The 15,536-nt window shown below is 40.4% G+C and overlaps 2 protein-coding genes across 4 annotated transcripts; both read left to right on the forward strand.

Annotated features, from left to right (window-relative positions):
* The first annotated feature begins 441 nt into the window (after window positions 1-441).
* Window positions 442-6,733, forward strand: gkap1 (G kinase anchoring protein 1). Of its 3 annotated transcripts, none has more exons than XM_027277884.1 (13): window positions 442-614; window positions 925-1,192; window positions 3,380-3,538; window positions 3,787-3,864; window positions 4,429-4,567; window positions 4,658-4,686; window positions 4,854-5,015; window positions 5,264-5,350; window positions 5,685-5,748; window positions 5,843-5,913; window positions 5,998-6,075; window positions 6,214-6,263; window positions 6,483-6,733. In XM_027277884.1, the coding sequence occupies exons 2-13, from the start codon at window positions 944-946 to the stop codon at window positions 6,547-6,549; spliced, it is 1,233 nt and encodes a 410-aa protein (XP_027133685.1). In that variant the 5' UTR covers window positions 442-614; window positions 925-943; the 3' UTR covers window positions 6,550-6,733. The 3 variants fall into 3 exon arrangements, with proteins under 3 accessions (XP_027133685.1, XP_019115461.2, XP_027133686.1); XM_027277885.1 differs by lacking the exon at window positions 442-614 and adding an exon at window positions 662-798; XM_019259916.2 differs by lacking the exon at window positions 6,214-6,263 and having other exon boundaries at window positions 443-614.
* Window positions 6,734-7,540: 807 nt separating this feature from the next.
* LOC104933122 (ubiquilin-1) lies at window positions 7,541-14,705 on the forward strand. Its single transcript, XM_019259915.2, has 11 exons — window positions 7,541-7,991; window positions 8,109-8,251; window positions 9,403-9,524; window positions 9,700-9,962; window positions 10,048-10,209; window positions 10,308-10,476; window positions 10,765-10,886; window positions 11,777-11,860; window positions 12,084-12,199; window positions 12,340-12,499; window positions 13,077-14,705. The coding sequence occupies exons 1-11, from the start codon at window positions 7,719-7,721 to the stop codon at window positions 13,212-13,214; spliced, it is 1,752 nt and encodes a 583-aa protein (XP_019115460.2). The 5' UTR covers window positions 7,541-7,718; the 3' UTR covers window positions 13,215-14,705.
* The last annotated feature ends 831 nt before the right edge of the window (window positions 14,706-15,536 follow it).

Raw genomic sequence — 15,536 nt, forward strand, 5'->3', positions numbered from 1 at the left:
TGATATGTTTGGAAGAGATTGATTGATTGAGGTTTTGAAAACAAAATATACTTCACCTATCAAGAATAAATCACATTGTCACAGTCATTTTGATGAGGAGAGTTAAACAAAAATATTGTATTCTAACTTTATGGGCAACCGTGTAGAAATATAATTTAGCCTTCATCTGTCAGTTTATTTGTGTTGGTTAGATTAAACATGACTTTATTCAAGAATATGTAATAAATTAAATATATAGTTGTAACTAATGTTGATTAACTAATGTTATTATTATTAACTTAAGGGGCACTTACTCCCTTATCTAGGGCATTCAACTGCACTGCATTGGTCTCCTTCAGGGATATCCATAACCATTAAATCTGAGCAAACTAAATTATTAGAGCATAATCGGTGTTTTGTTTTAAAAATAACTCACTGAAGATGGAAAAAGAAAACTCAGATTTTTATCCCTTTGTGACCGCAGCGGGCTGCCGTAGTCAGGCAATCGCTGGTAGCACACCGACGGTAACCGACCGTACCTTCACGAACAGGTGAAAGTAGTCTTTAGCAAGTTTTCTCGTGAACACTACCTCTTGGAAACAAGTCAGCGAGTGATTTAAGAAGAGAGGATCAACGTGAGTCCGTGAATGTGTCCGTGACTGGCATGCATCGACACTTTTTCACTTGTTTTAGGAGCTAACAAACCCGGCTAAGCGTCGTGCTAACAACTTGCTGCTCTGTAATGCTAGCTGCGCCTGTCAGCATCAACATTTCTCCTCACAAACACGCTGATAATACAAGCTGCTGTTTGAAATACAGGTGGCTGGCTCGGTGTGAATGTTTGATGCTGATGTTTTTGTTTGAAAAGAGGCTGCAGGCGAGAAGCTAACTTGTTGTTTTAAGGACACCGGCTTCAAGTTATCCTGCTTTTCTTTTTGTCATCAGGTAGTTTCTTTCTTTCGCTATGGCATCGTCTGCAATGATCACCGTCCCCACCACCGCCTCCCGCTTCGCCCTGCTCCAGATAGACTCGGACTCGGAGTCCGACGCCTCCGATGCGGGGAAGACGAGCACCAAAGGCGGACGGGACTCCACCGGGAAGCCCCGACAGGGGAAGGCAGGAGGAGCCGGGGGCAAAGGGGGTCAGTGCGGAGACAAGAAGAAAGACAAGAAGAAGAAGAAGAAGGAGCAGCAGCAGACTGAGGCAAACGAGGTGAGCGACATGATTCATGTCTGTGTTATCAAGCTGCGTGCATGGCTTCCTGCTTTCTGTTGTTTCACTTCACCTGAAGCGAAAGTGACAGGTGCACTCAGGGCTGTTGTCACCACATCTCTAATCTAATCTAATCAAATCAAATCAGATTTTATTTGTATAGCCCAGAGTCACAAAGTACATTTGCCTCTGATGGCTTTACAATCTGTACAGGGAGTGACACCCTCTGTCCTTAGACCCTCGGTTCGAGTGAGGAAAAACTTTTAACGGGAAACAAAGGTGGAAGAAACCTCAGGAAGAGCCACAGAGGAGGGATCCCACTCCCAGGACGGACAGACGTGCAATAGATGTCACGTGTACAGGACAAATCAACACAAACATGTTGTACAATTACATCAAAAGCTTCACATAACTGTAATCAAAGGCTTGCAGCTGTTCAATACTAGTACTAGCACAATATTTACTGCTGGTGATTTGTACATGCGTGCATGTCTGCATACAGTATGCAGTGCAGTTCACTGTTTGATGAGAGATTAAAAGCCACCGTAAAAAAGTGCTGAAGGCCTTTTTTTATTTAACTTTTACTGCCCAAAACACGTAAAAACAAAGAGATAATTAATTTCATTATTATATTTGAAATATATATACTCACTGATGATGTAGGGAAATTGTTTTTGTTACCGCAGCTCCCAAACGGTAAGTGATAGCAAGAAAAACAATAGTAAGAAACAAAACTTTAACAATATACCCTATACAATGTCCTATTTTAAACAATATATACACACTATATACACATGTATAAATAACAGTTAAATAGAGCCAGTAACAGTAAAAAAATAAATAAAGAACAAGTAACAGTGAGATATGAATAATTTAGTTTTGAGATAAATAACTCAGTCAGTGACAGTATATTAAAAACCAAGTAACAGTGAACTGTGCAATATGTAAATCAAGCCTTATAAAGAGTTTAGTGGGAGTTTAGTGAGGAGTTGTACAGGCTGATGCTCACAGGTAAGAAAGACTTCTTATGATGCTCTGTGGAGCATCTTGGTACCAGCAGTCTCTGACTGAAGGTGCTCCTGAGTCTGTCCAGCAGCTCATGGAGTGGGTGGGAGTCATTGTCCAAGATATCCTGCGCCTTAGACAGCATCCTCCTTTCCAACACCACAGTCAGCGAGTCCATCTGTACCCCCTGAGTCCATCTGTACCCCCATCTGTTAATAATTTTATATCGGTGTTTACCTATTTTTTTGGGGGCCCTGTCAGTCGTGGGCCCTTGGAACTGTCCTAACTTTCCCCCCCTATAGTCGTGGGCCCTTGGAACTGTCCTAACTTTCCCCCCCTATACGGCGCCCCTGGGTACACTACAACAACAACAGATGGTGTCGTTGTTGTCTTAAAATACTTGGCTAAAGCCTCGCCTATAAATATTCAGTCTATGATATTAAACACGGCAAAGAAAGAAAGAAACTGCCTGTTGTTGTGGTCAGATAATCATCCATCCATCTGAAACCAACCCCGGACAAGCTGCCAGCGTATCGCAGGGAACATAGAGACAAACAACCGTTCACACTCATGTTCACATCCCATTAAGTGCATGTCTTAATAGGACATGCACAAAGGACGGTGATCATTGCAGACGAAGCCGCAGAGACACGAGGAGAACATGCCAACTCCAAGAAGCAAGGAAACCACCACTGCACCATTTTAAACTGAGCATCTTTGGACTCTTCGTCTGACAAAACAGCTATCTACACATCTAAACTAGACATCTGTTTGAAGAGATGACCTTGGAATCTAGGAATTATCATCAAGTATCATCTATTAATTGAGTAAATATGGTCAGATTAGTCCACAATGGAAAATTGTAAGTTGTGTAAGCGTGTGTTTTGCGTGTTCAAAGACAAATTGACCCACCCAATAAACCCAGAGACAGAAGCCACAGATCTCAGGTCATCAGGCGCTTTGTTCCAAAGAACAGCACCGGAGTAACAAATGTAGATCTGGGTACATTTATCGAACAGCACTTGATGACCGGAGAGGTCTGACTGGATCTCTAATAATAATAATAAAAAGACTCATGGCTGCTTCTACGGCAAACAACAGACAATGGTAGCCAGTCATAATTGTAGCACTAATGGTCTTATCAAGTGTCCGGATTAATCGCTTATCTTTCTGTCTGTTAAGTTACGTAATCTGGCCTTCAAGAAGATCCCTCAGAAGTCGTGTGCCCCACCTCCCTGCATGACCCTGTCAGGCATAGCCAATGAACTTCTCACTCCTGCATCAGGGGACCACAGTTTACCTTCAGAGGGCTGGCAGCAATGGAAGCAGAGGGATGAGCAGGTAAGAGAAAACAACAACACAACAAATCTGTTGAGCCGTATTGTTGATAACGTTCTCCTGATGGTTGACAGGAAGTCACGTTACTTCCAGCTGTTTCAGTATAACTGGTCAGAGGTCAGCAGTAGAGGGCTCTCTGTAATAATAGTATTTTGTCTTTCCCTGAGATAACTGCATTTCCATCAGTTCATGTCTGACCTTACAGACTGTAGCAACTACGTGTCTCATCTGCTTTCCTCCTCCCTCTGTAGATAACTACTGAACTATACGAGGCTGACCTGGAAAAGGCCTTGATTCTGAGTAAACTGGAGTACGAACAACACAAACAGGTACATGTTATTGATTTTTACAATTTAATACGGTTTCTTCTTAAGTGTCTTTAAAAGTTTGTTTGTTTGTTTTTTGATTTTGTGAGAGAAATGTCGCTGGCCCACAGGATTTAAAGATATGTATTTCGATATAAAAGAAGTTGATCTTCACAGTTTTCTCTCATGTTGTTTCCGTCTGATTCAGACTACCAGTTATTCTTGCTATTTCCCCTGAAGGCAACAGGATTCAGGAAGTAAATATTTGGCCGATGATGTTAATCTTGAAGCAGCCTCAGTTGTTTCCATGGAAGAAGCTGAAGAAGTTGTCTCACTATCGTCACAGAAAGTCAACATTTTAACCTCAAAGTCACATTTTGATTTAAACTCCAGTAAGCTGGAGTAGAGCCAAAGCAGTTAAAACCACCAGCAATAATAGTTACTTATAATTCAAACATCATTGTATTCTTTACATTAAGTACTAGATTGGAGGGAAATAAGTCAAATTCAGTTTGTTTCTTATTTTTGTAAATGCTAATTATAAGTTAAGAACCGTGATTATAAGTCAGATGATCTGCTTTCACTCAGCACAACAACACAAACACGTCCTCGCCAAAGTCGCGAGGGGTAAAAGAGGGCGGAGGGAAGAAAGACAAAAAGAAAAATCAGCAGGCGAAAGAGAAAAAGACCGTCTCACTGCAAGACTTCCAGGCTGAAGGCAGTGCAGGTGAGTGAAACTTATTGATGTGTGCGGCAGTCCGTAGCTCTGCACGCTGCCAGGATAATATTTATGAGAATGTACTTTGTGTCTTTGCAGAACATTCGAGTCGGAAGCAAGACAAAGAGGTGAGAAAGTCGCTGAGCATCTTTTATCTTTCTTAACCACAAATCTGTACTGTATTGATATAGTTGTATGTGATATAAAACAAATATTTTAATTACCTGTAAATAATATTCACAGGTTGTATGTTGTTGAATTTGCCCGTTGTAATGCCGACCTCATTCCCATCCAGGACGCCAGAGCGGCTAACCTAGCATTAGGGGTCGGGCAGGAGGAGCGTTTTTTTAATAAACTCGAAGATGACGTCAGTCGGATTATCCAACAAGAGAAGAGACGTGAGCAGTACACAAACAGCCAGGGACAGGAAGTCAACACCTCCACAGAACACGAACCAGTGAGTAAATGGTTAGAAACACGAACATGACGTATTGTTTAGTTTTATTTGATGTTTTTCCTACACAGCAGTTAGCATGTATCTTTTTGTAAAGTCTTGTCTCTGCATTTTCCAGTGATGGAAGAAATGCCCAAGTTACCCAAGTGCAGTTTGTGTTTCCTTAACTAAAACAGTGCAAAAATATGAATTTGTCCTGACTTTTCTTTTTTCTTCTTCTTCTCTTCTTTTCTCTCCATCCTTCTCGTTAGGACCCTCGAGCAGAGCAGCTGAAGTACGAGCTGGAGAAGAAAGACCAGGAAATCGATAAGCTAAAGAAGACCATCACACAGTGGGAGGTCAGCAGTCATAAGCAGTTACCCAATCATCCTATGCACTGGAAAATTATAATGTCATGTTTTAAAACTTCAATCTGTTGTTGTCATAGGATCAGGGCAGTCGATTTACTATTAAATCTGTTGTGTCACCGCTGTTTTCAATGTGAAATAAGGCTTAAAAGTTTCTAGTTCCATTTCTGAAATTGTTGAATTTCCTTTGGTTACAACTTCTTAAGCCACACTGTTGCATGATCCGCTTCTCCTCATCTCTCTGTTGTGACAAATGCCATCAATTCTTCTTCAGAAAAAAAAACAACAACAACAAAAAGTTTTTCTTCTTACCTCTCAACTACAGGGGAAGTATAAAGAGGTGAAAGCAAGAAATTCCCAGCTCCTTAAGATGCTCCAGCAGGGAGAAAGTGAGTTGAACATTGCTGAAATAACATTAGATACCCCTGCTTCCTTTTGGCTTTTCTGATCTGTCTGATAATGTCTCTAACGTCTCTCCTTCAGTGAAAGATAAAGCAGAAATCCTTCTACAGGTAGAAGAGCTACTACATATAAAAGAAGAACTGTCATCACAGGTGAGTTATAGTGAGAAAGATTATGAAGAGGAACATAACTGTGTGAGATATTTGTACTTTTATGTGTGTATTTCTCGATTGTAGGTAACATTACTACACGGTGCCCTTGAACAAGAAAGGTCTAAAGTCAAAGGTCTGCAGACAGAACAACCTAAACATCAGGTGAGCAAATATAAAGTGCATGTGTCTGTCGTGATGTAACCATAATGAGCAAGTCAGCATTCACGTGTTTGTGTTATTCAGAGCTAAGGTTCAGAGTTGAGTTCAGAAAGTTCGTGTTCCTTCTTTCCCTGTCCGTAGACCACAGAAAAAGCAGCCAGTCAGTCAGGTGAAGTGAGAAAAGGTTCAGTGTAAGTAACAGCACCAGCACAGAAGTACTAAAGTACTATAACCAGCTGAGGTCAGTCAGAGTAGAGGTTCAGTTCAGAGAGTTTGAACACATTTGAAATGTTTTTCATAATGCCACAGGGAATTTCATTTTCTGTTCTGAGCTTTCATTTGAATTAGGTCAATAAAATACTTGTACTTATCGATAATTGTGTACTCTGTGGGATTTTTCTCATTGGCAGGGTAACAAGAAAGGGAAGAAGGGCACAGAGTCTGATCTATGAAGGTTTCAAAAGGAGAAGATGTTAGGAGTAAATAAACGAATGAACAAATGAAGAAAAACACGACTGATCACTGTCAGGGTTCTCTTTCCTTATTGATTTTTCTTTTTCTCATGTCAGCATTATAATGCATGCCCATGTGATCACACACACACACACACACACACTCCAGACATAGCAGGTTGTATTACACAGCTGAACAACAACAACAACAAAAAATGACAGAAAGTTTTAAGTTCAAAGTTTGTGTTGAGATGGAGGCCTGGCACACCCTCTGCAGGGACAAGCATGCCACTGCATCTGTAGTGCTGTTGTGGGTCTGTCCGTGGATTTGAATGCCAAAATGACAAATGTAAGATGTATTGGATTTGTTTGTTTTCTTTCACACTGTTAAGTAAGTAAACAAATAAAATACTTTTTTCAGTGAACTTCCTTTGTCCACTGCAGAACTGTGCAGGTCCAGCCTGTATTTTTATAATACAATGTGACCATCCACAAAAAGCTGGCACCACAAACATACTAATAATTAAGATATTTAAGTGTCACTGACTCTCTTAACCAGTGGCAGACTTGGGCTCACAGACAGGGGTGAGGTTGTGATGCATTCATGGTCAAACGGTTTAGTCCGAGGGCACTTTATCACATTTTGTCCACAGGAAGGGCACCAGAGAGGGCACTTTAATCATGATTTATGTGGCATGTGTGCATCCCAGAGGGCACTTTTGCTGCTGAGGGGGGCAAACAATGCCAAATCTATTCAAACCCACATCATTTTGTGATTGGAAACTTCTGGGTTTTGTAATATAAACAGTCCCAATTTTATTCCTATTGATAATTTTACAGCACTGCATCAAAATTCTGATCTGACTCACAATTTTCACAGTATGATTAAGTTTTAGTAGATTTTAGACCATGTTGCAGCCACTTTGGAGACATTTGGATAATGTTTGATTGATTTATGTTAATTTGAGGCTGGGAAGAGTTTAATTAATCTGAAAGGATTCCTTTAAAAAAAAAGTCATATAAATCAGAGTAGAAATGTCGATCATTATGACTGATTTTGTGGTGTAATATATCTTTAACTCATGTTATAACATAAAGGCTTGAAATAATTTAAATAGTCTGCTCGCAGTGTCATCCATGTAACGAACAGGACATTATAAAGTGATAATAAAAAAGATGTAGGATTTCTCCACCATGCGCAGTCGGGTCAGAGCTGGCGTAACATCCACAACAACTTTCTGCCGAGTCATCGGGACAGACACGCACCTCCGGCCCGACAACTGCGCGTTTCTCTCCAGGTCCGCTCATCCATCGTTGGCACCGGACAGGACTGAGATGTCAGGCGCGGTGAAAGATGAACCGAGAGCACCGAGTGATCGTCAGAGGTGTGAAAGGATCCACGTTGCAGTCAAAAGTCTCACGGAGAGCAAAGACTACACCGTCAGAGCAGGCTGCACCGTCAGACAGGTCTAAGCTCTCCTGTGTTTGGTTGCTGTGTGCGTAAAAATGGGCTAGATTTGCGCTTTAGCCTAACTTGTTTGAAAGAACAATCACAGAGATGTTTGTGTGTGTGTGTGTGTGCAGCTGAAAGGAGGTCTAGCAGAGCGCATGGGAGTCCCAGCAGAGCAGCTGGTACTGATCCACTCCGGCCGGGTGCTCAGAGAGTCAGAACTCCTGAGTCACCTTAAAGGACAAGATGACTCAGTCAGCATCTGCATGATCCAAAGGTACACGGAAATGTGTCGTTGGATGATTTATTGCGCACGATGTTAAAAGTGGCTTTGGTTTCAGCTGAATTAGCATGGGTTATAAATAACACCAGAGAAACAGTAAATCTGGCTTGTAGTATTCAAACAGATAAAAGTACTAAAGTATGATTGTTTTTTCTTACACATTAAATCTGTATTGATATATGTACAAGAGAAGAAGTACAGGGAATTGGGAAGTAAGAGGGGAGGGGGAATTATACTGTAAGTACATGTAAATACCCAGTATATGTTGGATAAGTTAAGGGTAACATCCTGCATATGTGAAATATTGATGGGAAAAAACAGTTTTATTTTACAGCATGCATGTTTTGTAACTAACTGAAGTGTAATTACAGTAATGAGAGAGAGAGAGATCATAAACTATCATGATATCTGTTATTTCCTTGAAATGGACATCAAGGACTAGTCTAACTAACTAACTATGTCAGATGCAGTGGTGGAAGTATTCAGATGTTATACTTAATTATGTAGTAAAATTCCTACACTCAGAACATTTTAAGTACAAGTATGTAAGTATATTCAGCAAAATGTACTTAAAGTAGCAAAAGTAAAAGTACTCACTCTGCAGTAAAATGGTCCCTGTCATTAAAATATGGAATAATATTACTAATGTGTATGTTGTATTTTACTCCTCTAGTTGTTTAAAGCTGAGCTCATTTGAACTAGTTTATATACTGTTGGTAGTTCATGCTACAGCATTGCATCGTATTCTATAAGATTATCGATGTTGGTAAACCTGGACAGGACCACATTTGCCTGAATCTAAAAAAATCATATAGAAGTTACAGACAGAGAAATAAATTTGCATTGTCACTACAGGGCAGAAAATCGAAACGCTGCTAAAAATAGAACTGCAGCACACTGCCATGTGATTGTTAGTGTCGTCATTTCAGTTAAAGTCCTATGAGACAAGCTGCATTTTTACCGAAATATTTTTAAATACAGCAATAACTTTACATAACAGGCAAATGAAACTATATGATGGATACACGCTAATCACCATCAGATTCCCAAAACATGTATCAATTTTCCTTGAACCAGCTGCACATATGTACACAGTTTTAATCACAGTACTGGAAGTAGATTCAGATTCAGTCCATCCTTCTCAGGCCTCAGCATTCATCTCCTGCACCCACCAATGATCCAGCTCCAGAAACAGTCCAGTCAGACCTCACAGTCCTTCTCAACCCTGATAACTTCACACCATCTCCTACCTCTCCCCTGTGCCTGGGTAAGAACTGCACAACACATGAACTCCCTTCACCTCAACCTATTTTGTGCTTTTTCTCGCATCACATTTGCATTTCCAGTCACAGTACTTTCTGCTCTTCTTTTTTCCTGTCCTCTCTCACTCTCTCTCTGAGCTTACAGACTCCTGTTCTTTTGATCTGATCTTGTTTCCACAGTGGAAGGTCTGGACAATCTAGGCCTAACAAACAGCGGTCCCGGCTTCTTCCCTGCTCTCCAGCGCCAGATGGAGAGCCAGTTGCTAGCTGACCCAGAGATGATGTGTCGTCTCCTGAACAGCCCTTTTGTTCAGAACACCCTTTCCAACTCCAGCCCTCAACTAGCCAGACAGCTCATTCAGTCTAATCCCCAAATTCAGCAGCTCTTGCAGACAAACCCAGAGGTGGAAGATATGCTTAACAACACAGGTGTCATCACGCAGGTGAGGCTATAAAAGTGTGTGTGATTTGTTAGGTGTCATGTCACCCATATGTTTAGCATTTTGCGATTCTTGCTTCTCTTTCCAGGTGCTGGAGCTAATCAGAAACCCTGACATGATAGAGGAAATGATGCATCATGGTGACAGAGCATTAGACAATTTGCAGCCAGAGCAGGGCAACCCTGAAACCACTGGTGATTCTGATTCTGGCTTTCAGAACACTGACACAAAAAGGCTCAAATTATCGCAGGTACAGGTTTGGAAATAATGTTTTCCTCAAGGATCTGTCAAGTCAAAGAAATCTCTTTAATCTGCTGTTTGTGGTGTCTCTTCTCTACTCTCTTTCAGACCCAAACAGTGGTACCCCCAGTGGTGACTACATCATCTGAGCATCAACAGCCAGCTGAAAAAGAAAGCAAGCAGACTCCACCCTTCTCTAGTCACTCTACAGATCCTCTCAGAGGACTGACTGCCACGCCCAGAGCTGATCCAAACCCTCAGAGCACGGTTACTGCAGGCAAGAAAATTACAAATCCACACAGTTTAATAACTTTAAGACGAAAATGCATGCATGGCCATGAGTGCTATGGGAAAGTGAGGTAATCGAAAACAAAACAGTGTAGCAAACCTGCAATCATACAGAAGGATTTACCCTGTTTGTCCTTTGATGTATTTCAAGTTATTTTAAAGCATTTCACTCCAAACAAACCAAGAACAGGTCCATTTAAATTTATAACTATGTACATATACATTCCTGGATGCTTTTCTGCATCTTGTATCTGTGGCCTCCTTTCTCTTTCCTCAGGCATGCAGTCGCTGCTAGAGGAGATCACAGCCAGTCCAGGACTGATGGAGAGCCTGCTGTCTGGGCCGTATGTCAGCAGCCTGTTGAATTGCCTCAGCCAGAACCCTGACCTGGCTGCTCAGGTGATACATACAGCGTGGTGAAGGAAGCATTAAAATCCTTTATTTAAGTTAAAAAACTAATACCACATTGTAAAAATACTGCATTAAAACGTTACTTAAATAAAAGTATGTCAGTATAATCAGGAAAATATCTTAAAGTAATAAAAGTGCACAATGTGAGTATGTACTAAATATCGTATATATCATTATATATCATTATTCATGCATTAATGTTCAAGTAGAATTTTACTATTGTAGCTGGTTGAGGTGGAGCTAATCTTATATATGGCTGCAACTAATGAGTATTTACATTATTGATTATTCTGATTATCTTGATTATCTTGTCTTGTTTTGACCAACCATCAGTCTAAACCTCAAAATTATTCAGTTTACTCTCATTTGAAATGAGGAAAAGCTGCAAATTGAAACATTTGTGAAGCTGAAACTATTAAATGTTTTTGTATGTAAAGTCTTAATATGTTAAGAATCTGGTAACCCTAAAAAAAGTACAACTTTTTTCTCTGAAATGGAGTAGAAGTATAAAGTGTCAATACTTAAGTAAAATACTGATATTTCAAGTACTCGAATGAGTGTAATTCCACCACTGCACGTACATATGGGTGAATGCAAACACGTCAACATGCATGAAAGGGAACACATGACATGTAATCAGATTGCTAATTTTCACTAACAAATTCATAGTGTTTACTTCTTTCAAACCACACCCTTATTTTTTAGAACGTGCTGTTGATGAGCATCTGAATCATTAAAATATATATTTTTAAAATCATGGCTGCAATTCACGTGTGGGTCTACAGTCCACCCTCAACCCTGCTTCTTCCTAACATATCCTCGTTATCCCACAGACAGCTCTTGCAGCCCATACAGCTCTCATTTTCCTACTGTTTCAGATGCTGCTGAGCCACCCTTTGTTCTCAGGAAATCCTCAGCTGCAGCAGCAGATGAGAGAGCAGATCCCTCTCTTCCTGCAACAGGTTAGTTTACTCTCTTCACTATGACACACGCTCATTTCTTGCAGTGATTTGCTCAGCATTGGGCTTGTCTTGTGAGTCCATTAATCAAGACTTGATTCTTTTTCCTTAACAAATATCGTTGTTTACCTAAATACAGATGTTAATTTTGTAAGTGGATACTTCCTTATTTTTTAGTTTTTATGATTAATATCTTATTTATTAATGGTTAATAATAAATATGTAGATGCAGGGTCCAGAGCTGCTGTCAGCCATGTTAAACCCCAGAGCCATGGAGGCTCTGCTACAGATCCAGCAGGCCTTACAGACTCTGGCTGCAGAGGCTCCTGCACTGATACCCACGTGAGTATAAATACACAAAATATACACACACAGTACACTTTGACCATGAGGAGTGCTCACAGGATGGTTTAATTTCTGGCTCGAAGCAGTACTTTTATTTAAAACGGTTCATAAGTTACCACCACATGCCTGTCTTGCAGAGCTGGTCTTGGAAACATCGGAGCCAATGCTAATACTGCCCCTGAGCTGGGATCTAACAACCAATCAGGAAGTGGTCCTGGGGTTGCCACGGTGACTGAGCGGCAGCAGCAGCAGTTTGTACAACAGATGCTACAGGCGCTGGCTAACAGCAATTATGGGGTATCGCACTGTTTCCTAAAAAACATGTTGTCTGCTTCTGTAAATCACCTGAGCTGCTCCTGAATCTCAAATGTCAGCAGGTAACATTGTCTTTACAATACTGGCCTCTTATTGGATGTTCAGTGCTCACTGTACAAAGCACACTTTTTTATTTATTTACACAAACAGTACCACATTTAGAAAGTATATCACTCAGATTAATAATCCTGCTTGCACTGACGGCTATGTCGTGGCGACATGCTTTTCCACAACCTGTGGAGCAGTGATAGCGGGGCTGTACTATATCCTATAGCACTGTGCTACACCACATCTGGGCACATCCAGCTGTGGTCAGAAGTTCAAGAGATTTATACCTTTCAACCCAGAGAGGCCAGTGCTGAAGTTTGTCACATGACTACAACAGGTTGCTACCTGTGGTTCCCACATACATGTGTTCAGTGTAGTCGAGTGAGAAAATACAGCAAGTACGCACATTTTCACTCACACTCGAGGCTCAAGAAGTGTATACTCATTCTTTTTTCATCACATTCCTATAATAAGTCAGACTTTAAATAACTCCCCTGTCACGTCCTGTCAGGTCCATGGTGAGGAGTTCCAGGAAGAACTGGAGCAGCTGAGCTCAATGGGCTTCGGAGACAGACACGCTAATCTTCAGGCCCTGATCAGCACAGGAGGGGACCTCAACACTGCTGTACAACATCTGCTCAACCTCTGACACACACACACACACACACACACACACACACACACACACACACAAACAAATGTTGATCTGTGCACATATACATATGTATCTGAATGCACACGTACTAATATGTAAGCTTCACCTAAGCTGAAACGTAATAATAGTGATAAAAAGTGCTTCACAAAAAAAAAAAAGCCATATTTATAGTGCAGTACTATAAGATACTTATATCCATTCCTCAATTTCCAATACTAACCTCTGTCTGCAGTAGTTAGTAAGGGTCTGTACAGGTAGTTAAATCCACCACCCATATGTAGACTTGTAGCAATCACATACATATTCAGAGGTAGGCCATGAATTATTAATGTCTGTGCAACACTACAAAGCTCAGGCCTCTTTTCATCTTACCACCTGGCCAGTAATGAATGCTTGTAACACCCAGAGACTGATCAGATGTCCTGGTTCACACCTTCATTCTCAACAGTCCTTTGCTGCTCTTGTCTTGTCTACACATCGGATAATTACAATTTGTCTCCAAACTTAGACTTAGCTCCAAAAGATGGATGACTTTGCACGAAGCCAAAAGGGGCTTGAATGTCAACGTTTATCTCAAGGCCACACAGGCAGAAAAAGTCTGATTCGCACAGTTAATCTTCTCAAGAAACTCTCACAAGAAAAATTATATCGGGCGTGAAAAAATGGATTTGGGTCCAAATCTTAGGGGGAAAAAAATGTAGTTCTTCTGAAACTTCCAACACAGCCTGTCCTGATAATAATTTACTTTACATTGATGAGGCTGGTCTTTAAAAACCCTTTGTGCCTAACTATCATTCACTGCACTGACTAAAACCTGAGATTTGTTGTTATATCCAGTAAATACACTATGCTATGGTGTTATTGTGCCATAAGGAGTGGGTGCACTGTGTCCCTTTGGATTTCACTACAAAACAACTAACTGAGCCACATACTTTCACTCATCTAGCTGGTTTGTAATCAAAAAAATGAATTAATTACTTTTTGTGTCAGGCAACATAATTCTGTTGTCCCACATTTATGTATTTATGCACATTTTATCTCAAATTTATGATAATGTCCTTCTTTGTAAAGCATGTTATGTTCCCTTCATGTCTCTGTGGTTATTGTAGTGTTACCAGTTACCAGTGATAGGGTTCACCATACAGTTAATTAAAAAAAATGGCTGCTCTAAATTTCATTATCGATTAATCTGTCGTTTTAATCAGTTTTTCTTTCTTGGTTGATATGTTATATATCATTTTATCTATAATATGTCCGAAAATAGGAAAAATGTCTTTCATAGCTTCCCAGTGATAACTTTAAAATACTTGTTTTGCTCAGCTAAAAGTCCGAAAATGTTAAATTTGTAATCATATTAAACAGAGAAAAGCAAAAATTAAATCGTCACATTTAAGTAGCAGAAAACACGTAACACATACTCAGAGTTGGTGTAGTGATCACGAGCGTCACATGACAATCTCAATAAAGACATAAGCCAAACACAAACTGGTCTGCCATTTTTGATTGATAAAAAGACAGTAATTTACTCTACAATCACAAGTGTGACCATTTCCACCGCCCCTTGACTGAATCTGAGAGAAAGAATGAGTTATTAGTGATTCCAATCAGATCTTCCTCATGTTGGTATTTTTATCCCTGTACTACTTACATCTAGTCAACTATGAACACTAGAGGGCAGTTACACTTAACCTCCCCAGTTATATCAGCTTTTTCAGTTTGAATTATACTGGCACAAAATATTATTTTTGAGTGCGACACAAAACTTATCCTGGGCTGTGGAAGTGGTCATTTGATTCTTTACTCTTATATTAATGACCTTTTAGTGTAAATCTGACTGAAATGTTCAGCTCAGCAGGGTTACACATCAAACATTACATACCAACTGGAATTTTTTTGATTGTTAATAAACTAACATCAAACAGGCACAAAGTCATATTTGCAGGTTTTTAGCCACCTATTAGAGTGCATAATAGTGTGTGTGTGTGTGTGCGTGTATGTATGAGAGAGGGCTGCCGTGTTTTCCATTCCTGCTTTTGTGTCCTCACTCTCAGAGGCCGAGCGGATTAACTGACACTTCAACATCAGATATGTGTGTATATGATCCACTTGACAACCAGTGTGTGTTCGTCTGTTGCTGCCAGACTGAGGGGGTTTTAATCTCTAGTGGTGTGTATGAGACCCGTTCATCTGGATGTGTGAGATATGAGAGTAGCCAAGGGTTTTTTTTCTGGATTAGAAGCTCCTAAAATCATCGGGGTTGAGGTTTGGAGATGAGTCACACCACAAAAACAGCTCTACAGTGCTGAGTGGAGGTGT

Source organism: Larimichthys crocea, chromosome III (genome assembly GCF_000972845.2).
Source record: "Larimichthys crocea isolate SSNF chromosome III, L_crocea_2.0, whole genome shotgun sequence".
NCBI classification, from domain to species: Eukaryota; Metazoa; Chordata; class Actinopteri; family Sciaenidae; genus Larimichthys; species Larimichthys crocea.